Here is a 23,421-nt window from a genome sequence, read left to right on the forward strand (position 1 = left end):
GGAAATATGAGAGAACAGGTTCTCTTCAAACATGCTGCACGATCGCTCATGCCAAAATCAAAGGGCCATCCATGCCAGCAGTTCTATGTAGAGGGAGGTTTTCCTTCCAAAACTAGAAAAAGTACCACAAATTATTCGAAATTGGTCCACAGAACAGACTTCTTAGAAAACAAGGCTCTTCACATGCCACCTACATAATTTTTAGAGCAAAAGTAGCTGTCATATATCAGCTTTGCCTCCAGAGATCTAGATAAAGAACTTTTCCTACAGCTCCGGTAGCCAGAAAGTTTCTTAACATTGATGAATTCTGAAAAAAGTATCATCTGTATCACATAAATCTCCTAAACCAAGGAAGGCGTGGCTACATTATGTTCCTTACTTGAAAGTGACCATCAATCCTGGAAACTACTGTGGGAGAGATCAGACTACATAAAGTATATAATAAAATATATAAAGTTGGTGATGACAACGGTAATCATTTTTAAGGTCCCTTTTCCTTGGGAGACTATTTCTTGAAAGGCCATGAATTAAAAGATGGAAAAAGGTGGAATACATACAACGTCTGCTGATAAAATTAAAAGACACAATCAGTCTACCCATCTTAGGTTATTAAGGCTTAATACCAATCTCTAACTGCAGTATTTTATAAGCTAACTCCTACAATCAATAAGGATTCACTCATTGCCTAGTTGAAACCTTAGCCGTAAAACCTAAAATCCTCCTCCCTCTTCCTTTTAAAAGTGATTTCATTGCTTCATAACGAACTCAAAGAGAACTAGATACTTGGACACTCCTTAACTACTGGAAAAGACTCTCTGCTCCTCTGAATACTTTCAGTAAATCACTAAGTAATGCAGTTGATGATAATCTGTAGTTTAGAGTCAACTATATTTTAGGGTGTAAGTTATCTTTATTTTAAGTAACATAGCTTACCTCAAATACATAACCTCCCTGGCTCCCTATACACAGGCTCTGCCGTAATTCAAAAATTTATAAGTGAATACTTACTCACTGGTAGGGAATGATGACTATTCCAGGATCATGTCATCTACTCTGATCACAGAAGGCCCAAGGGACCTGTAAAAGCTCATTAACTGAGGTAACCTTTCAAGGAAAAAAGAGTACCTCCTATTCCAAATGCTTGATTTAATGAACAGTCTGATTCAGTACCACAATTTCCTTTTATAGGTGGTCTTTCATCCCATCCCTTCAGTTATGTACGGCATAGTAAAGTGCAAGAGGCCACGTGTGAGTCTTAGTTCAACCACTTAACCCCCTTGGGTCAAGAGGTTCCTTATGTGTAAAAGATATTAAATGACACCAGTCACTGCACAAAGTGAAAGTTAGGAAACAAACAAGAAGCACAACCATTTTGTCATAACAATTAAAGAGAAAATTATATGAGTTGCTGAACAGGATTCACCTCATCCACAATAATGTCAAGACCAGAAAAATCCCAGTCATCACTCTGACCTCAACAAACGAATGGGCCAAAAAATGTACAAGTACCTCACAGTTTAATTGCTCTATGCATTTATTAGCTAATATTAATTCAGCAAAGAGGGGACAAAAGCTCACAATCACTCTACACAGTTTCACAAGACACACTGCAGGAGAAAAGTGACTAAGAAGAATCAATAGTATCCTAGGGTCTTGGTGGACGCATTCCTGGGGGAGGTGGACCTGGAAAAGAAAAAGTAAAATTAGAAAAGAACACATAAACATTCAGGGCCCTGGCTGGCAGCACTGAGCTCAAGTGTATCCATTCACCTCTAATTCCTGGTGGAGGGGGTCTCATGCCTGGAGGGGGCATGCCTATTGGCGTCCCTCGAGCAGGAGGAAGTCCAATTGGTGGGCCCATGGGTGGTCTCATACCAGGTGGAGGAGCCATAATGCCTAGAAAAGAAAAATGGCAGCAATAAAAGCCTCATAAATCAGCTAAACTAAGATGACAGAATTAAACACAAGATAATATTTAAAGAAACAGGCCCAGTTACCAAGTAGAGAGTTGAATCATTTCTCCTTGACCATCACCATGTTAAGTCATCCCCAACTCAAGAGTCCATAGCCTTTCATTAAAAACCACTATTCAGAAATGGGAAACATATCCCAAGCAACTAGTTAGGTACTTAGGATGAGTCTGAATTCAGCATTTTTTTTTTGAATAGATGAAAAAATATTTTCCCCCAGCTTTATTGAGATATAATTGACATATAACACTGTGTAAGTTTAAGATGTACAATGTGATGATCTGATGCACACATATATTGAGAGATATTTACCACAATAAGGTTGGTTAACACATTCTTCAGCTCACATAATTACAAATCAGATGAAAACAAATACCGTATAATCTCATTTATATGTGGAATCTCAAAACACTGAACTCATGTAAACGGAGAGTAGAATGGTGGATGCCAGTCACTGAGGAGTGGAGGAAAGGCAGAGACATAGACTAAAGGGTACAAATTTTCAGCCATAAGATAATTAAGCTCCAGGGATCTAATGAACAGCACGGGACTATAGTTAACAATATTGGATTGTTTACTTAATTCAGTATCTTCTTAGTGAGAGTTATCCTTAGTCATCACTTCCTCAAGATGATACAATCTCTTCACAGACCCCTACCTATATCTCGTAACCAAATTCTTTTACTTCCTGTTCATCAATTCCTTACCTGGAGGTGGGGTTGCTCGGCCCACAGGTGTGGGTGGAGTCCCCCGTCCTGGTGGATACTGAGTTGGGGCTCCAGCAATGCTGGCAGTAGCAGCAACTGCAGCAGCTGCTACAGTGCCTCTTCCCTGTGGAGTCATTACCTGAGAAGGCATGGTCAGAAAAACATTAAAGGTGGGGTGGAGGGTGGGCATAAGGGGTGAAGGGGAGCACCTATGTGGTGACAGACAAGAAATAATGCACAACTGAAATTTCACAATGATGTAAACTATTATGACTCTCAATTTTACAAAAAATTTAAAAAGAAAAACATTAAAGGTAAGACACATCCTCACGTTACTCAAACACAGAAAATAACTGGTGGTCCATGACCTAATTAAATATGAAATCGTTACAGCAATTTTGCACTTCTCCCATTATTCTCATTTAAAAAATCTTGGCTCACTAACGCATTCCCTTTTAAATTGAATATGCCTCTAATTTAATAAGTCCTTTTGCATTTCCTCAACTCTGTTTTATCCACCCATATTTCTCTTTACTCACCAATAGTGGTAAATTGCTCATATCAAGATGGCTTTAATCTATTCCCTTCTTAATGTGTATTTGTGTCTCAGTTCTCTCTATTGCATATGCTGCTTACACAGTAGAGGGTATACACTCAGGCTTTTAAATCTCCTCAGCCTCGAGTTCTAGACACTTTCTCCCAATAATATAAAACCTTCTCCTGGTTCCTCACCTGTTGGGATGGCCCCCCAACCCCTCGAACAGGGCCTGCTAACCCAGCAGGAGCCTGGGGTATTGGAACACCAGCTGGAACACCTCTGCCAGCTGCCCTGCCAACGCCAGGGCCTCCTGCAGCTCCAGCAAGTGGTACTCGAGCAATGCCAGTCTGAAACAAGAAAAATTATAGCTTGAAATCAAATGATTTACCAAACTTATCATTAATCTTATTCCTAAAAGATCACTCCTTCCCACCATTTTCCCACACGACCTATCTCAAATTAGTTCTGTATTCAAAGGAATAAATGGAGAAGTGCACCATGGAGGCATTCTGCAGATTAAATGCACATTCATCAAATTATGAGTATATATATTTTTATGACCCTACCAATAAAAAATAAATCAGAAGCTCCTTCCCTTATCTAGGTAGTACCCAGCACATAAAAGCATTCATCAGAAAACCCTTAATCCTCAAGTATAGACAAGCAAGAACTGACATCGAGTGCTGGGTACACTTTACTTGACAAAGGTACATAATACTGTGCCTCTGTTGTACTCTGCTTTAGCAAACATCTCAAGTAACGTGATGCCCTTCCACATTAATGTTCTGTCCTGCCCTACACCTTCCTTACATCTTTAGGGGGTGGTCCCTCCACAGTCATGGAAACCAAGTTCTCCCCACGCAGCAACACCAGACCCAAAACTCGCTTTTCTTCACGCTCTGGCTGCTTCGCATTCTTTGGCCTATAAATCAGAAGTAAACTTCAGTAAGATAAGTTAGGGATTATTCTACTCTAAAATATTTACAGATCATTAGGTATCAATTAAGATAATAACAGATGCCAAGATGCTCAGGCTCAAACAGTTACTGAGCTGTGACCAAAAATCTAGACTCAACTGATAAAGGTGAATGGTAAAGCTCTTTTCCTGTCAAACTTTAATCCTCCAGAATATTCCCTCAATGTTCTACTATAGCAAAACATTTCCTCTTTGTGAAACACAGATGCAAATGGCATGGCTAAGACTCAAGAAAGACAAAACTGAAACCTCAGTTTTCATATGTTAAGATGCAAAGTAAATCTTTTAAAATAATTTTTTACCTAGTAAGTAAATCTTGATGGGAGACAACTAAAGAAATGGGAAAAGTAAGAGGCAAGTGTATTTCTGGCCTTACCACTTACTATATAACCATGAAAAATAAAAAAAAAATAAAAACCTCTGTGATTCTAGTTTCTTCCACTGTCAGCAGCAAACACCATACATGCATGACGATTATATCATGTGTAAAAGCAAGTGACACAATGCCATTCAACAAACCCCAGTGAGTACTACCAGACAAAAATGCATGACCTTAAAGCATTATTTTGATGAAATTATCCCTGTAACTTAAGAGTGAAACAGAAAAATTAAGAATATGCCAAGCTTTCATCAAATGCCTTTAGTGTTTATCAACATCATAAGGCTTATTATTATTTCCAGTAAAGGAGTGGAATATTTAAACAAAAAAAGATTAACACTGAAGCATCCACCATCCAGAATTTCTGGAATTATCAAACTTGGTGTACAGGAAGGAGATTAACAATAAATGAGGGGCCACCCGAGTGGTTAAGTTCGTGCACTCCACTTCAGTGGCCCAGGGTTTCACCAGTTTGGATCCTGGGCACAGACATGGCAGTACTCATCAGGGCATGCTGAAGCATCCCACATAGCACACCAGAAGGATTTACAACTAGAATAGACAACTATGTACTGGAGGGCTTTGGGGAAAAAAAGAAGAAAAAAAAAGCCTGGCAACAAATGTCACGCTCAGGTGCCAATCTTAAAAAAAAAAAAAAAAAAAGAAGAAGAAATAAAAAGGGAAAGACAAGGACTATGCTATGAATTCTATTCAAATTTGACTAAGAAAAGACTTAAGACTACAGCAGGCAGGCAATGTTGAATATCACCTTTTTCTTTATATTTAATAATCCTAAGTGAAGTGGGCAAATTAAATTTCTGAACACTGTATCATTAACTGTGGGAATAGAGGAAATCAAGCCAAGGGTCAAGGTGATCCATTGTTAAGTTCTGCCCCAATATAAGAGTCGGAAACACAGTCATCTTGGAAATACAGAGATATTACAAGCACCGACCCAAATACTCCAAATAAAATGTCAACTGAGTGAAAGTAGGATGCCGAGTTCTATGCTCTTGTTGCATGTAGTCCAACAGCACCCTGTTAAAGGAAGCTCCCCAATCACAGGTACAAAGAGAGTGGCCTCATGTGATAAGGTTCAAGCACACAGAGGTTAGTCATGAATAAATGAAATGGGTAAATCACAAAGACAAATAAATAAGCAAAAGGAGAGACTGACAGCAAACCAACAATGAACATGATTCAGACCAAAAAAAGGGGCATGAGAAGAGGCTGGATGAAAAGTGCTAGACGTGGCACGGAGTACTCTAATCACATCCCAAGTCCTCAATCATGAAAAGAAATTGTTGTTCTTAAGATTCCTTCAGTCTGAAGGAATGCTGCAGAAGCCGACCAATTAAGAACATTCCTCAATTTTTATGATAAACATAACTTGATATTTTGATTGCACTGTACAGTTTTATTCTCAGTTAAGTTCATGATTGTATTTGGAAACTTAAAACAAGTAGTGTTGATACAGTAACTTTAAGACAGGGAGACTGATTCAATTCAGAGAAGAGGCCAGGTGGTCAGACAATACACCAGCCTTGCCACATTTTCCCTGCCTCCTTCAGTTATCCTGTATAAGCCCTTACCCCTATATTGTGCCTTTCCCTCAACCTTCCATTACCCAAACCCAAAGTGGTCTTACTTGATCTTCCTGAACTCATCACAATCACAGAGGATCAAGTTCATATGCTTGTCAAAAGCCTTAAAGGTACCAATGAAGATTCGGCCATCCTGTAGGATACATCTCATTCTATAGTCAATGTGCTGCAGCATCTTACTGCTCTTTCCTACAGTCTGGAAGGGGTAAGAGAAGAGTCAGTCATCAGCTTATCTGCAGCTATTTTCTAATCCTATCCCATTTCTTCCTCACTCCTATACCAATCCAAATCTGGTTTCCCTAACACATCCCCCGTTCCACATTTTCTCCAACATTCCTCCCCACCTTTTCAAGATCCGGGACAAAATTTGGACCCAGGACCAATATACTCCTCAATGGATCTCTCTACTTTCAGAATCTCTCCCTATGCAGTTTCCCATCATCCTAAATATATTTACTCCCCAACTGAGATTCCCAAGCCAGTTCCCCTTTAGTATTCCATCATTCCAATCCTCCTCTCCCAATTATAATCCCAAATCCAACCCTCCTATGGAACAGTTGACCCTGTGGACTATTTTTCCCCCCAGACACTAGCCAAACAATGGGAAATTCCCACCTCCAAAAACTCCCATCAACCCAATGCAAATACAGTGCACAAATTTTTAGTTCCCCAAAGGCCTCTGCCCTAGTTCCATCACAACCCACATCCCATATCATTTAGAACTTTTATCAGTGCTTCTCAAATTTTCTCTTTCATTTTTGTCCTACTAAGGCACCTTTTTAAAACATTTTTATCCTAATCACCCACTCCACTGAAATTTTAATATGCTCATATGCTATCTCTCTACATATTCTGACCCTTTGGAAGGCCACAAACCATAGTAAAATCAAAGACTTTTCTCAAGAAAATCTCCTCAAGAACCAATTTTCGTCTCCTTAGGATATCCTTCCCATTGAAAATACATCCTCTAGATTTTCCAAAATTTAACAGAACCACCAAATTGATTAGGATGCTGTCTTCTTCTTTACAGACTGCTTTCCTTTATAACAATGACGCCCCAAAGCCCCAAACACTTCCATTTCCTAAGTAGACTTTATGTCTATTGTAACCTGACCTGAATCTCCCACCTGCAGAATGGTCCCTTACTACTGTAATTATCACCAAAAACTCTCTTCTGTATTTTCTCACATTATAAGATCACTGTAAAAATGTCCTCCAAACCATGTATCACTGTAACAGGATAATAGACATAGCTCTTCTCTAGTTGTTATTCCATGCAATGAGATACCATCTCTATAGATACCTTATTTCTAACATTAAGAACTCCAAATCACCCCACGTTCTGTCAAACCATTGTGTCGGGCCCTTACAGTAGCTTCTCATGCCCCTACCCTAATATACATCTTACCATGATTGCTGTTTCTCCAAATCCAACGTCCGCAGTAAAGTGTCAGGATCCTTAAGACCTAAGGGAAGGCTACAGATAAAGGGATGATGCAGGTTCTCCTACAAACAACGCAAGCTGGGGCAGAAGCTTCAAACAGTAGATGGAGCCTGCAGAGGAAAGCATGATCTTGCAGCACTGCAATCTACCATATTTTAAAACAGGCAGACACTTTTTCATGAAATCACTATAACAGACATATTCAAAAAGATCTCCCCCATGTTCCCACACCCACCAAGTAAACAACAAATTTCACTATTCCCTCACCTTAACACCTACATTTTATGCACCTAAGATTAACAAAGTTTTACACAAAAATTCTTAAAGGTTTCAAAAATAAACTTCATTTCCATTCTCAAAATGGTTCTCTTTCCATCCTTATTTAAGGTAGCGCTTCATTCTCTAGCCTCAAGTTAGCACCAATTATCTCAACTTCAACATTTTGATATGCTTCCGTTTCTTCATCTGAATTACTCCTGAGTTAGTTTTTTGCTTCTTGGCTGAACCCACTAAACATTTTCAACCTGTGTTCCCACACACATGAAGTCCCTTCACAATAAAGCTAGGTAATCTTTCTTCACCAACAACCAAATGTATTAACATGTACCTGCTTAAGATTTCATCATGTACCTACTTGAGACTTCCTATGTTAAAAGCTGACATAACAACTACTGAATGCTTATATGGGATACTATGGGCAATCTTCTTAGTGATCAAACGAACATGTATTATAATAATATTGTCATTTTCCCAAATATACTAAATAAAATGCTTTTATTATGTACGGCAACAAAATCTAGCTAAAAATGGTAAACAGTCTCAAACTACTGATTATATTCATTAAAAAAGGAAACAAATTACTTTTGAATGGGAAGTTGGCTTTATGCCTAAAAGTAGCCCAGTATCATAAACAAATCCAATTGCACTTTTAACAGTGCAAATATTTCCAGTAAGATTGTTCTCCACTGTTTTCAATAGAGAAAATTTGCAACCGGCAAAGTAAACTTAAGTAAATTCTGAATCCTCTATTTCAGGATGTGAAAATGAAATTATTTAAATGGTGGTTAAGAACTAAACCAACATCAGAATAATTAAGTAAAAGACATGTTTTGAGGACACCATTTTCCATGTGGAACTGTATGACACTTGATCAGAAGAGAACAAAACGGGATGAAAGAAATGATTCAGTAAGGGTGGTAAGATGAAGGGATGCTTCTCTATAACTACCAAAAGTTGACAGCAGTTAAATAAATCTTCTATGAGAACTTTGAGGATATCAGATTATCTAAAAAATAAATTTGAGCAATACTCTGAATATCTCCCAAACTTTGTTCTCCATATGCAAACTGCTATGCATCCTTTGTGCAGTTTTTCCTCGAAGACGATCTATGTATACCCTCAACACAGTGTCAACACTCCTCTGAACACTCATCATAACTGATTCTACTATCTATGTACTTGTCCCTTCTCCTACCTACCCAACTTAGTCCTCAAAGATACAAGAATGACATCAGGGCTAGCTCCATGTCTGGCATTCAATATTTGCAATACAGGAATTAATGTTTTACAAAAAACTGATAAGTAAAGATCTCAAAAGATCTATTCAAATCAGCAGACTAACACCTCCTTGCCCAATAAATGTAGTTTCTGACCTAAACCCACTTGAGTAAGTTTAAGACCTATCATTTACATGTTCAGAATTCTCTATAAAACAGTGTCTAAATCCAGGAATACCTGGCACATGTTTGAATCATTAGCAATTTTCATTTTTATAGATTTAGGATCTTCAGCAATCCATGAAGACAGGAAGTAAATTAAGTGGTGCCTGAACTACAGGGTGAAAATAGAGAATGAATGTTAATGGTTACTAGGGGTCTGACTTCGGTAATGCAAAGTCCTAAAAGTACCCTGTGGCAAAGGTTAAGAAATTCTATAAATCTACTTAAAAAAAAAAAATCGCTGACCTATACACGGTTAAATTTTATGGTATACAAACTGTACATCAATAAAGCTAAAAAAATAAAATGTCAGGACCTTCAAATACAGTATAAAGTTCCTAAGATTACTTTTTGTATTGTCATTGGTGCAAAAATAGAACAGCTAACCATTCAACAAAACACTATTACTGGAACACACTCCCTTACCAACAACTGAGACATACTACCAGACGATGAACAACAAGACAGCGATTATTTGGAAAAAAACAAAAGAAAAAACAGTAGCGGTGGATGCAGCTTTTCAAGATTTCATTCAAAGGAATAAAATGTAATCACAATACAATTTCTTGTGTAAAATTAATGTAATGGGACCAGCATGAAATGTGCTTTTAAGGTAGGAATTTGTACTAAGTCACTTCTCCAGTAAAAGTTTGAAATTCAGAGACAAAGCTTTTATCTTCAGGTGCCAAAAAGATTTAGAGTACAGATTTCCCCATCTGGATCAGTTTCAAATGTTCTATCCCACTTGGCATTTCAGTGAACACATAGCGTCCAGCCCTAGTTCATACAGTTTAGCTGGAAGAAATCAACAAATTCAAACAAGATTTCCTTGCCTTAGTGAGACGGACTTAAATTTTAGGAACAGTTATCTCCTGTCCCTAAACTTAGCAAACCATAATCATGAACCCTTATAAAGAAAAGGAGATCATTTGTAGAATGATCAAATTTATATCCACAGCAAAGGAGAACAAAATGCCTCAAGAGACAGAGGAGAAGAGGAGCAGCAACATCACACTGACTTGATGAATTACAAGTTACGGTACATCTCCTTACATCAAAGGGCTCATAAGCAAATAAATGGTCATGAGTCCCTGACTCAAACATCCTCAGATCTTTCACATCAAGTTATCAAACTTTTGGTTAAGTGTGGACTTTCAAATGATTAAACTGCATAAGAATGTGAAGCTTCTTTAAGTCAAAAGATAAGATGGTGAGAACTCAACCAAGGCACATACAACAAATGAGAAATCAAGGAATAACGGTAACGCATTAGCGCTCACTCAAAGCTGGTAAAATAACAAACCCTTCACAGAAAAATGCACAAAAAAGTTTAACAAGTAACAGGAGAAAACATAACTAAATGGAAAATATGCGTTCACAAAGCACTGCCAGCTAAAACTACGAGAAAATAATTTTCCTTTTCTGGAATTACTTATCAAAAAAGATACCAAAGGTGGTACTGAGAAACTAACACTCTAGTAATTATTCTTGATGGCAATCAACACTGCTTACATAATGCTGTTAGAAAGTAACATAACAAAATATTTAAGAGTCATACTAGTATTTATACCCATACTAATATTTATGTAGCTCATAAGTGGATCCTTATCCAATAAATTTAAGGTACTGAATATAGCTTCAAAAACATACAACATTCATCATAGCATAGCAAACTAGAAAAAAAAAACACACAAGTACAAGAGAAAGTAAATCACGAATGGACTATCTTTTATTCATTAAAAATGATAATTATGTGGGCTATGTAATAAAACGGCGAAACATTAATGATATACACTTAAGTGGAATAAATAGAAAATAAATTAGTTTAAAAGCATGATTCCAACTAACTAAATTTTCAAAAGAATAAGAAATGGGGAAAATGGGAAAAAAAATCAACCTCATGCTGTGGTTGAAACATAGGTATAGGATGTCTGGTTTACTTTCTCATTTTTCTTGGCTATCACTCACATGCTTTAGATTTTTATTTTTATAATGAAAAAGGAACATATCAATTGTTAAAATGTCTTTAAAAACTACTCATCTGCATGTATAGCTGACTATAACATGATTCTTAGACCTGACCCTTGCTCCGGAAATTCATCTAGTTCTCTACCCTGTAATGCTTACTTCATATTTTAGGCTCCGCCTGCCATTCAATCTGTCACAACTACTTCAATCTGCCATTGTAGAGTCAATACAGCAATAGACCATATGTAAAAAATAATTGGACATGGTTGTGTACCCATAAAATTTTATTCAGAAAAGCAGGCAGTGAGTGGGTCAGATACTTTACCAACCCCTGCTCTAAAGTAATCCTAGTAACTAGCAATTATTTACATAAAACTAGTACTGGAGACTAGAATAAAATATAATACCAAAAAATGAGATAGTCCTACTTATACATCACAATATTTGTTTCAAATAGTAAACTTAGGAACTTACTCAAGTATGTGAACTGCATTGAGGAGCCAAAAAATTCCTGGTTAAAAAAAAATTCAATTTTTCCTACTTGCTCATTTAAAAATTTCCTTACTCTGGGGAACAAGTGCTGGGGACAAGAATCAGATTCCATTGTCTTACAATCAAGTTCAGGCAATTACTACAGAATGCTGGGGACAGGATTCAGCAAGGGAGGGTTTTTCTCAGATAACTTTTTAATCCATTGCTCTGAAACTCAAAATGGTGGCCGGAAACAGACCTAAATCATTTGAGTTGAGGGGTAATATTTCAAAACAGAAATAAAGAAAATCTAGAAGAAAACTCATCTATAAACCCCCTTCATCTCTTAGTTTCTAAAAAGCATATATTAAACTCTTGGGATTGAGGTCCTTCAAATCTTAAAATTAAAAAAAAGTCACAAAAAAGAAACAAAGTACTAAATCAAAATCAACTTCTGAATAGCTTTTTCTTAAAAATGTAAACAACCAACATAAGAGGCTAAATAAATCTACATCACATTAAAAAATCATGGATAACAGCTTTATTAAACTGTCAGCTGATTCAAACAAAAAAGTGAGAAAAAGAGAAACAAGAATAATTAGTAAATAAGTATGGGGAAATTAAGCTTATCTCCCAAGGAATGTGATGTGTTATTTATAATTCAATAAAGACAAATGATATGTAATCAAAATAACCAATGTAGGTAAAAGTCTATTGTAACTGGCACTATTTTTTCAAGGCAATTAAGACTAATATAATACCTTGCAATACAATTTTGAAAATGTATCTTAAAGTTTATAGTCCTTGACTCAATTTATTTTCATATCTGCATATCTGAGGAAAGGATCCTATCTAATGTTTTATGCAAAGCAATTCACTGAAGCTTTATTCAAACTACCAGCAAAAAAAAAAAATGAAGTCTCACAAAAGGGAACTATAAAACATTCATTAACAGAATATTCAGCAGCCATTTGTAATGAAATACTTTTCATATAAAGTTGAAAATCAATACAAGTTAAATGTCAATGAAACCACCTAAAAAGTATGCATGACAATGACTGGACAGTAATATAGAAACATTATAAAGTCTAAGAGCAAGAGCCTTAAAGTCCTGCTTTTACTTTTTTAAACTTGCTGCAATGTTTTTATTGTAAGAAGCTCTTAAGGAAAAAAATTGCCTTTAAAATATCCTATATAATTAAGTGACCTCCAAACACTCTATTCTTTAATTATTTCTTTATTACCAATCATGACTTCATCAGCTCTAACCAGGTTTTTCACTTACAATCAGCTACCTGGATGTTCCAATACTGTTTTAACCACCTCTTGGTGTCTCAGCTAAGAATGCCTGTCTCAGTTCTGCCTGGAAATCCAGCAGAGGTATTTGCTGTTGCTGAGATCGCCTCGGGTACAGCTGACACCTATGACAAGAGCACAATACATATAAATGAAAAGTCTTTTGACTATATAGATAACAATATAGAAGAAAACGTAGAGATTCTTACGACATTCAAAGAGATTCTCATTTGGGTCAGAGCATGCCACTACCTCATGAAGAAATCATAAAACAGGAAACAGCAGTCTCTCTCTGCATACAGGAATGTACAAGGAACTGAGGTATACTTACCCACTTTGGGGATACTACCACGTAACTAAAAAAAAAAAGCTCTTTTGGTTTAAAAAGCCTTGTGGAAATGCCATCAGTACCATATCCATTACTCACTTTCCAATCATCCTATCTCAAAACCACTCTCTAACCGCTAGTAAGACGGTGGTACACTTGCTTAGGCATTTCCATTGAGACATTAAGGCTGTCATCCATACTGATCCTCCTGAGAAAACACTACCTGAAACAAAAAAAGTCCAGGACTCAGGCTGTTTAGGCTCTCAAATCTCATAAACCAACTATCTGTTAGGAGGAAGTTCTGGAAAAAAGCCCTCAGTATATCCACATGGATCAGTAATCTGGTGTGAATCTCAGATTGCTGGTTAAAAAGACAAGCAAGAGAAAATAAATCCCCAGCAATCCTGCCCTTGTTGACAAGCATTATATATATGAAAATATTCAACAGCAGTTGGATTTGGAAATGGGACTGTGATAAAAGGTTTTCCACTACTTTTCGTAGTTTTTAAATAACATCTTTATCATTGTGCTATATAATAAAGAATGAGGCTGGACTTTGTCCATGGTTCCTGGAAGATAAATTCAGGGATTTTAGAGGTTATCAAGTGACAGGAGTGTATTCTGTTATTCACGGTGGGTGCCTTGGATCACACCTGAGTTAACGCTGAAAAGATAATGGGATTGGGGCTCGCACCTCTTGAATAGAGGGTTGGGGCGTAGAGCCTGACCTCCTGGGAAAGGACTGGAGATGGAAATTGAGTGAGGTGGAGTTCAATCATGAGCCAGTGACTCAATCAATCACATCTAAATAACGAAACACTAATAAAAACTAGAGACATGCAAAGTTCTGGTGACCTTGCTTGGGTGATGATATACATTGATATGCTGAGAGATTATCACAGCCTGATGACATGGAAGCTTCAGATCTTTCCCTATGGGTCTCCTCACTGGCATATCCCAATCTGTATCCTCTATAATAAAATTAAGTAAGTATAGTGCTTTCTTGAGCTCTGTGAGTCATTCTAACAAATTATGGAACCTGAGGGAATAGTGAAAACCTAGAATCTGTATCTTCCTGTTGAGATGTACAGGTAGCCTAGAAACCTTGGACTTGAAGTTGGTATCTAAATTGAGATACTCTCGAGAGACTGTGCCTTTAACCTGTCAAGTCTGCCCTAACTCTAGGTAGTAAGGGTCAGAATTGCATTGCTCATTCCTTTAGATTTTCCCATTCCAATGACTGAATAATTAAAATCTTTACTTGGGCATTCTCAGTTCCAATCCTTCTGTTACCAAACGGCAACAAGGTTGCCTGCTTGCTCTGACATAACAAGGTTCTCAAAAAAGTGTTTCAGCCCTCCAAAAAAACCCTTTCTTTTCCCTTCTTCTAACTCCTATAGCAGTGCCCTTCTTGGGTTTAACCTGAAACCCAACTGAAGACTAAGGTAAGACTGAGAAAATAAGATGCAGTACACAGCATTTACTTCAAAAAATGCAGAATATAACTTTAGAAAGACAGTTGAAAAGGTGCATGAAAGAGATTCAGGGGACTCTCCAGACCCAATCTCCAATTTCTCCCAAACTCAAATACATCAAGAAATGAGGAAAACATTCTTTGGTCCAAAAGAACAAGAGCTGATTTGATGATCCACTAAAAGACAGAATAACCATCAATTCGGGAATGCAAATCAATGAACCTTTATTAATACTTAATGTAGGGTTTGTGGGATGTTTTGTCTGCATCTTGTTTGGGTTTTTACTCAACTTTGTTTTGTATTTTTTGGATGGATAGTAATAGCAATCCTTTATTGGTCTTTAGAACTGGTACCCACACAATTCCTTAGGAATACTGACTCCTGGTACTTACGGCTTGGGAAAAGGTGGGCTGATGGATTATTATTAAAATGAACACTGAGATTCTAACTATTAAATGTCCTAATTCTGAGAGAATCCTGAGCATATGTATCATTAAAGCACGGCTTAGAGACTATTCATAGTGCTTAGCCATTCTTATAACCTACTTACTCTGAAAGCAGAGACAGATGACTAGGGAAATTACACTATTTCCCTAACCCAAAACTTCTCTCAGATCCCTCCCCTAATTTAGCACCCTGTAGTATTTATACATAGCTTTTACAGCAGAGGTCAGAAAAATGAAGTTATTGCTTCTTTGAAAGCTACAAAATGTTTCCATAGATATAGACAAGAAAATGACACCTAAAGAAGACTTAAACAAGACAAGCATGAGATCACCTGTCATTCTGATCCAAGTTGATGCTGCATAGGATAAAAACTAACAAAATATAACAAATATGATAGAACCTTCATTCACTAACAAAAGATCCTCCCCCAAGAAATCCCTCCTACCTATACCTCAAACACAGTCTCTAAAGTACCTCAAGATATTTCTAGAGATTCTGGGGAAAAAATGCCACTTTTGAAATCCCTAGAGTTACAAAAGACCGAAGAGAAAAAATAAATTACCATATAAAAGAAAAATAATAGGCAAACATCCTATTATAAAAGACAAATTATATAAAATGTTCATTCATAAAATACTCCTTTTCAAAGTAATTTTCAAAATAAAAATGTAATAAAGAATGAACTCAAAAGAGTAAACAAAATAAACAGGGAAAAATGGTGAAATCTTTAGCCTCACCAGTAATTTAACACATACATATATTGCAATTTTTCATGTGCAAAATGAGAAAATAACAAAAATAAGACAAAATGCTACTCAATGTTTAAAACAAGTTTTTAAAAGCTTTAGATTTGAGGAGATAAAACGCAAATAGTAATAACTAATATTAATTTTCAGATTGACTGCTCTTATGTTCTTTGTTTATAATAGCTAACAAATGCAAACAACCTGAATATCCATCAGTAAGCAAATGATAAATTGTTATTCCACCACCAAACTCTGCAGTTTGTAAAATAAAGTAGACTCATATGCACTTACATGGAAAGATGCCCAAGGCATATTGTTATAGAACAAATCTCATGTATGTAAACAAACAAATCACAAATATGACTCTCTCCCGCTCCCCTCCATAGGTGCGTGTGTGTATATACACATGAATGCATAAGAAAAGGGCAGAAAGGACAGAGATCAAAGTACCTGAGTATTACCTCTGGGGAAGAAAAGGGACTGGACTGGTGTGACTTGAAAATACCTACTTTTTATCTCAAAATTATGTTTTACAAAAAAACTACATTCATATACTATTAATACTTGTCATCTTGAAAGGTAATCTAATAAAACCGATTTAGGAAAGAAAAAAGAAATGCTGCCCACTGACACTGCCAAGATTTGTGGTAATGACAAAATGCAACAGATTCAATGTATACTCAATAGCTACCAGGTCATTAAAAATGTTCACGTTTTTAATTAAAACACCCTTCTGGAAACCTAAATTTAAAAGTGTGTGTGTATATGTGTATGTATCCCAAATAAGGAGAGGGAAAAACGTATGTAGTTCAAATTTTTAACTGGATAAATGCACTAACCAAATAAAAATCTAAATATTGCAGAGCAACCATGAATGCATAAATTAACATCCCTTTAGTACACAGAACATTTTGCAAGCATATAAAAAGTGATTTAGTAACAACATCAAAAATAAAGCAGAAATAATTTAAATATAAATATGTTGACAGATGTAGAATTTTATAAAGATAAAACCCACATAACACACGTATGGAAAAAAAGGAAATATATTTTACTAAAATTTTAACAGAAATTGAGTTAAGTTAGGACTACATGGTTAAGGATGATTTCATTGCTTTTTTGCTCCATCTTCTGGATTACAGTCATGTGTATCTTTTATTAATTAACCTCATTTCAATCCCATCATTGCATGATACTTTGTTCCAATTTGATAAAGGATTCTAATTAAATTGGTTCTCAACCCAGACTGTACTCACTCTTGATTGCTCAGTGAGGCCGTCCTTCTACGTTTGACTTGCACTTCAACCTCTGGTACGTGCTGTTCCGTAGTCCGTCTCAGGTGTAAGCGGTCCCTGAAACGAAAAGATGGATTTGTTTGATAGGTTTCATGAATTCCTGAAATAATCATTTATTTAAAGGTTAGTTTTAGAGCTATTTTTAACGTGTCTGGAGTCTTTAAAGTGCCCATAATCTAACTAAAACAAAGTACAGTAATGTATGTTAATTATATCTCAATAAAACAGGGGGGCAATGTATAATTAAATTATTAGAAGTTCTTTATTCTCCAATAGTCAGGATCTGACCAAAAACCACTTTCTCCCTTTAGAAGTCCCTTCACATCAGAAAAGCTGGGGGAAAATACCAATTAAGCAAAAATAAAATATTTATTTCTCCTTACTGTCACACATACAGATATAAAACTACACACTTACAGAGCTATATTTAGTTACATGGACATATGACCCATATCTCCGCCCCCCAATAGCAATGTTGATTCCAAAAACGGTTTAAAATATATTTAGAACAGATAGATCCTTTTGTATGGTGGAAAAAGCATTAAGTTTAAATTACAAAATGCCTACTTAAGCAACCTCCTACACATTGCTGCTTGCTTAGGATTTTCATAACAGGAAACAAAAGGGCTGCTTGAACAAAAAAAAATAAAAATAAAAACATTGCTTCTGCCGTATTCTGAGCTGCAGAGCAATTTACAAAATGGCTGCTCAAGGGATCTACGCATGAAATCTTCCACTTGGGTCATCCATATTAGAAACTAGAGGAACTAATCATAAACCTAAAATCAAAGAATGTTAAACCAGAAAGGACAGAATGAAAGATATTTTACAAAAGTCATGCAACGTAGTATTTCAAAGGCAGAATTCAAAGCACATATCCCAAAAGCTAATTCCCTGAACCTTATTTTAAAATTCATGTTAGACTACGCAAAGTAACCCAAATAGCTTACCAATAACCCCAACTTGTTTTATTGCTTCAAAAACCTAATGTTCTAAACAAGCAAGAGAAAAAGATCACTTGGAAAAAAATCACTCATGTACATACCAGATTTCTAAATGATAAAAGTATACACTTTGCCAATCTCCTTGACCTTTGCTTAGCAAAGCATGTGATACCTAGAGTAATTAATGAGAGAGGAATCCATAAAGTCAATTTCACCAAAAACAAAAAATGTCTTTGCTTCAAAGGACACTATTAAGAAAGTGAAGAAATAACTAACAGAATAGGAGATAATATTTGCAAATCACATAACTAATGAAAATGTAGTATCCAGAATATGTAAAGAACTCTTCCAACTCGATAATAAAATTTAAAAATTCAACTTAAAAATGAGTAAAGGATTTGACAGGCTGCTTTCCAAAGATATACAAATCTCCATCAGCACTAGAAATGATGATCAGTATCATTACAGTCATTAGAGAAATGCAAATCAAAACCATGAATATATACCACAGGAATAGAGGAGGATTTGTGTACACTTGTTAGTGGGAATGTAAAATGGTACAGCCTCCGGCATTTCCTAAAAATGTTAACAATGTAGTTATCATTTGATCTAGTAATTCCACTCCTTAATGGAGTAAAGTAAAAACACAGACACTTGAGCATGAATGTACCTACCAGCATTAATCATAATAACCAAAAAGTGGAAACAACTCAAAGTACAACTATTGATGAATGATAAACAAAATACAACATCATATGGTATATCCACACAATGGAATGCCATTCAGAGATAAAAAGGAATGAAGTACTTGACTCATGAAACCACACAGTAGTTTCCCAAATATATTTATTAATGTAATACAATATTATATTAATCTAACACAACAAGAGACCATATCATATGCCTCTCCTGTGTCACAGACCACTGATTACAATTAATAGTGTAACTGAGAACACCCCATTACCAAAAAAAAAAAAAATTCAGTTTCTTTATGCCTTCATCAGTTGCCTCAGTATGAAAAGGTCTGAGTTCAACTGAGAAAAGAACCAGTGTACAAAACTGTTCTATTCAATTACCCAAATCAATTTTTCAAAGCTACATACAAAATCCTTTATGAGTAGCTTCATTTCTAAAATAGTGGTTTGTTCTACATAAGCCCCCCCCACACACGCATTTAAAATGTTCCTAACTGCTTTCCCAAACCAGAAACCAGTATTTCAGAAAATTAAGCATTTAACGGAAAAAAATGTTGTTATATGTACACAATGTTAATTTTTTGCTCCAAAATCACTTTCATAAAAAAAAGATACTAATTTGGAAATACACTGAAAAGCAAAAAGTGATGAGTGTTTTCCCAAAGTGCCTAATATGTTATCAAATATTTAATATGCCTTACACTCCCGCCAAAAGACCTTAAAAACTCAACTAAGATATCAAAAATGTAAAATAAAAATTAAGAAGATAATGTGAGATGATCCCAGTCTTCAGATCTTTCCACAAACAAGAAAATCAATGCTTCATAACAAAACCTGTGGAATCATCAAAAAAGAATTCTGGACCAGCCAGAATTCCGAAACTCCAGACAAAATAAATAATTTCCACGCCCAATCTTTATTAGTGAAGCAGGCTGCCTTAACCATCCAAAACTCTTACTCAAGCTTCCTGGCTCTGGTCCCCAAAAGTGGAGGGGACAGACAAGACTAGCAATAAAGTTCTAATGTATACTGAAAGAGGATTAAAAACCTCACTGTCTCCTGTCACGTTGAGGCAGCACTTATACCCTGCTTACAGATTCTTCCTAAAAACAGCTAAGTAGCAAAGTGAAGTGTCAAAGTTAAGAGATTAATTTAGAGGCCTTATATCTTACATGTGACATTTGTTAAAAACAAATCTAAGCACATTAAGAAAAGCAAGAGGGAAACAGAGGAATAAAGATGTAGTGTAACCACATACAGGTAAAATATTTCAGTAATGAAACACCAGACAGAACACTGGGAAACCAAGATAATAGAAAACAAACTGAATAAAGCCAAACCAGATAGTATCTTGCCCTAGAGAGCAACAAAACAGTACCTCGACTAAGTTTCCTTGGTCTAAATCACAGGATGGGCTCACATTCCCTCCTGATTTTCAGAAAGCCTTGGTACTAAGCCAAACATTCACTGCGCAGAAAAGAGGCCCTACAGCTTCAGAGGTCTTTCCAAAGGGATCCGCCATATTGAGATCCTGAACCTGAGTAAAAGACTACAAAATGGCGGACCAGGATAACTCGCTCATCGCGCAGAAAGTCAAATGATAAGTTAAACCAAAATATAAATATTTGAAGCAATTATCTTCATACAAGCAGGAAAAATGGGCAAATCCTAAGTATCACAAAGTTCCAGACTCCTGCTGTTTTTCCAACTACTCGAAAAGAAACAATTCCAGAACAAAGCTTTCAAGCTTCTGGATTTATTTCCCATAATGACATTCCAACTCAGCACAGACACACACACTGGTTATGATGAATGAAAACAGAGAAGAAAAAATGCAAGCACATCAAAATCCTGCAAAGGAAAATGAATTCCTTAAAAAAGTCAGGGAAAAAATCTAGTAGAATATGGAATACAAGAAAAGTTATGTTAATTATCCTTTCTCACGAAATTTACATAAGACCTTCAACTTCAAAAATGATAGTTCAAAAAGCATTAATCTAAAAATCCCACTAAGGGCTATAATTCCTTAATTCCAGGTACACCCACAGCCCTGTAGCCTACTAGTTCTCTGATTCTCTCCTCTCTTCTCTTTGAGCAAACAGCTTACAGCTCTAGCTCCTAGGAGCCTTCATCCTCCGATTTAAGGAAATCATCTCTAAAGGATGCATCACAAATAGAATATCCAGAGATTAAGAAATATGACAAACTCTCAAAGGTGAATGCACTTAGAAATCAAAGGTTATACGAAGGGGAGTTGCCTTACAAGCTAATGAACGCTCTTTGAACATGGAGAACAATTAAGATTGCGCACAAAACATCCTAGGCAGAACAAAAATGAAAAGGTATGCCTTTCTAGATTCAGGAAACATTTAAAATCTCCAGCACAAGTGACGAAGCCTGCCTTAAGTAGAACGGTGGATCCTGGGAAGGCCTCGCCTTTTTTGGCATCCAAAGCCCCCACACCTGTCCTACTTCACAGCAGAAAAGCAGCAGTACGCCAGCCATAAGAAGATGTCGAATGTACAAATCGCCTCCCAGTAAAATCCCCGGCCTCAATGCCCTCCCCCCTCCACTGCGTTCTTATATAGTGGGGGCGGCCGCAAGGCAGAGGCTGAGCAAACCTGTGCCCTTCTTTCTTCCTCCCTCCACTGCAGCACAGCAAGGAAGGATCAACTGCAGTAGACAGGTGAAGAAGGTGGCCACCACCACCTCCAGGGACAGGATGCGTAAACCCCCTCCCCAGTTGCCTGCCCTACTGCTGGACGGAGGTGATGTCATCTCTGCTGCGCCTGCGCACCCCGCCTGCTTCCAAGCTGCGGCACTTTGAAGAGGGGCGGCCGCCCACTCAGGCCCGCCTCCTCCCCTCAGCAATGCACTTTGGGGAAGGCGCAGCCGAAATTCCTTCCCTGCAGAAGAGGCACAACTGCCCCTCCCCCACTGCAGCACTGGGGCGGGGAGAGGGTGGCCACCTCCAAGCTGTGGCGCAGGCGCAGAGTCGTGCATCTGCAGCGGCAGCCATCTTTGAGAGCCGCACAATGGCTGTGACGCGGCTTAGGACCTTTGCGTGCCTGAGCCTGCCTTTAACAACCGCCTGTCTTTGAGAACTGTGTTCAGAACGCAAGGAAAATCAGTGCGAGGAAGACGTCCCGGCGGTCTCACATCCCAGAACCTCGCAAGTATCTCACGAGATGCGTAAAGTAAGTTCTGCACACGATATCCCCAATCTTACACCAAAAGCACAAAAGCCAATGATTATCAATAAGTAAAATATATAAAGACGTGAACATTTCTGCAGCCATCCCATCAGCTGAATGTGGGCCAACAGGTTCCCCACAATACGCAAACTCTAGGACGGCCACAGGTCTCAGAATATTTAACGTACTCCCTTCAAACCAATGGCTGTACACCAGATACCACCCTCTCCATCTGACGCCACCTCAGACGCCCTGCCCACCGCCATCGCTCCACCACCACCATGGCAGCCACTCCGCTAAGCCCCTCCCACACACCACCCTCCCTACTGCCGCCCCCTCTATCAACGCCGCGGTGGTCACCCCGCCACTCCCTCTGTATCGCCGCCACGGTAACCATCTCCCTACCTCTTCCCTACCACTGCCACCGTGGCCACCCCACTGTCCCCTCGCACCATGGCCACCGCGGTCCCCCTGCCATCCCTTCTGTATCACCGCCATGGTGAGCACCCCACTGACCCCAAACCACCGGCATGGATACTGCGGCCACTCCCTCACTACTACCACCACTGTGAACATCCCATCCTCCACCCCTCCCACCACTGCCATGGTGGCCACACACCGTCACCGCCACCAGGGACGCCCACAAGTATCCCACCCGCCACCACCACCATGGATGCCCACGAGTATACCACCTGCCACCACAATGGTAGGCACCCCTGCAAACACCACTGTCTCCAAAACCATAGACACCCTACCGTGTCACTGCCCCCCATCTCTGCGGACCCCCCCCCCCCACTGACCCCTCCCTGTCGTGCTCTTCCCCCCTTCTACGCACCACGGCCAACACCACGTACCCCTCCGCACCTGCGGTCATGCCCTCACATCTCAAGGGCAAAGGGCCCCACTAGAAAGGATCTAACGGGACGCAATAGGATGATGCAGATGGGCCAAGAGAGACACGATGAGGGCAGGACACGGTCCAGTGAGGTAGAGCCAAGCCCCAAGCCTCCAAAGGTTTCCCATCCGGTTCTCCAGAACAAAGAACTTTAGGGCCCGGATTCCCAAGACAGTACTCCAAATTCTGCACACCTGAAACATCAAACAAACAAAAATGTCCCCCAGGCTGTCTCTGAGGGAAGACACCTGCACGGCTGACCTGGGCCGCTCCATTGCGACGCTGGCCGCTCCTCAGAAGAGACCATCAGGCATCTCTGGCGGCCGCTCGA

General features: G+C 38.1%; 1 protein-coding gene and 1 long non-coding RNA gene across 2 annotated transcripts; both read right to left on the reverse strand.

Moving 5' to 3' along the window:
* Positions 1-1,510: 1,510 nt before the first annotated feature.
* On the reverse strand, positions 1,511-13,079 carry SNRPN (small nuclear ribonucleoprotein polypeptide N). Its single transcript, XM_046652518.1, has 8 exons — positions 13,061-13,079; positions 7,583-7,651; positions 6,219-6,370; positions 4,026-4,137; positions 3,410-3,562; positions 2,678-2,816; positions 1,771-1,896; positions 1,511-1,683 (listed from the first exon to the last, which is right to left on the reverse strand). The coding sequence occupies exons 2-8, from the start codon at positions 7,583-7,585 to the stop codon at positions 1,646-1,648; spliced, it is 723 nt and encodes a 240-aa protein (XP_046508474.1). The 5' UTR covers positions 7,586-7,651; positions 13,061-13,079; the 3' UTR covers positions 1,511-1,645.
* A 73-nt stretch (positions 13,080-13,152) lies between these two features.
* LOC124234916 (uncharacterized) lies at positions 13,153-21,812 on the reverse strand. Its single transcript, XR_006887438.1, has 3 exons — positions 21,623-21,812; positions 17,324-17,419; positions 13,153-13,196 (listed from the first exon to the last, which is right to left on the reverse strand). It is a non-coding gene; the product is annotated as an uncharacterized LOC124234916 (long non-coding RNA).
* Positions 21,813-23,421: the final 1,609 nt, after the last annotated feature.

The sequence above is a fragment of the Equus quagga genome, chromosome 2, assembly GCF_021613505.1.
Source record: "Equus quagga isolate Etosha38 chromosome 2, UCLA_HA_Equagga_1.0, whole genome shotgun sequence".
NCBI classification, from domain to species: domain Eukaryota; kingdom Metazoa; phylum Chordata; class Mammalia; order Perissodactyla; family Equidae; genus Equus; species Equus quagga.

Bases quoted from the DNA above. Each gene is read 5' to 3' on its own strand.
- SNRPN (XM_046652518.1), bottom strand. The intron at 3,563-4,025 runs GTAAGGAAGGTG...TTCTTGTTTCAG, and splicing joins AGGGACCACCCCCTAAAGAT to ACTGGCATTGCTCGAGTACC. The intron at 1,897-2,677 runs GTAAGGAATTGA...TTTCTTTTCTAG, and splicing joins CCGAGCAACCCCACCTCCAG to GCATTATGGCTCCTCCACCT.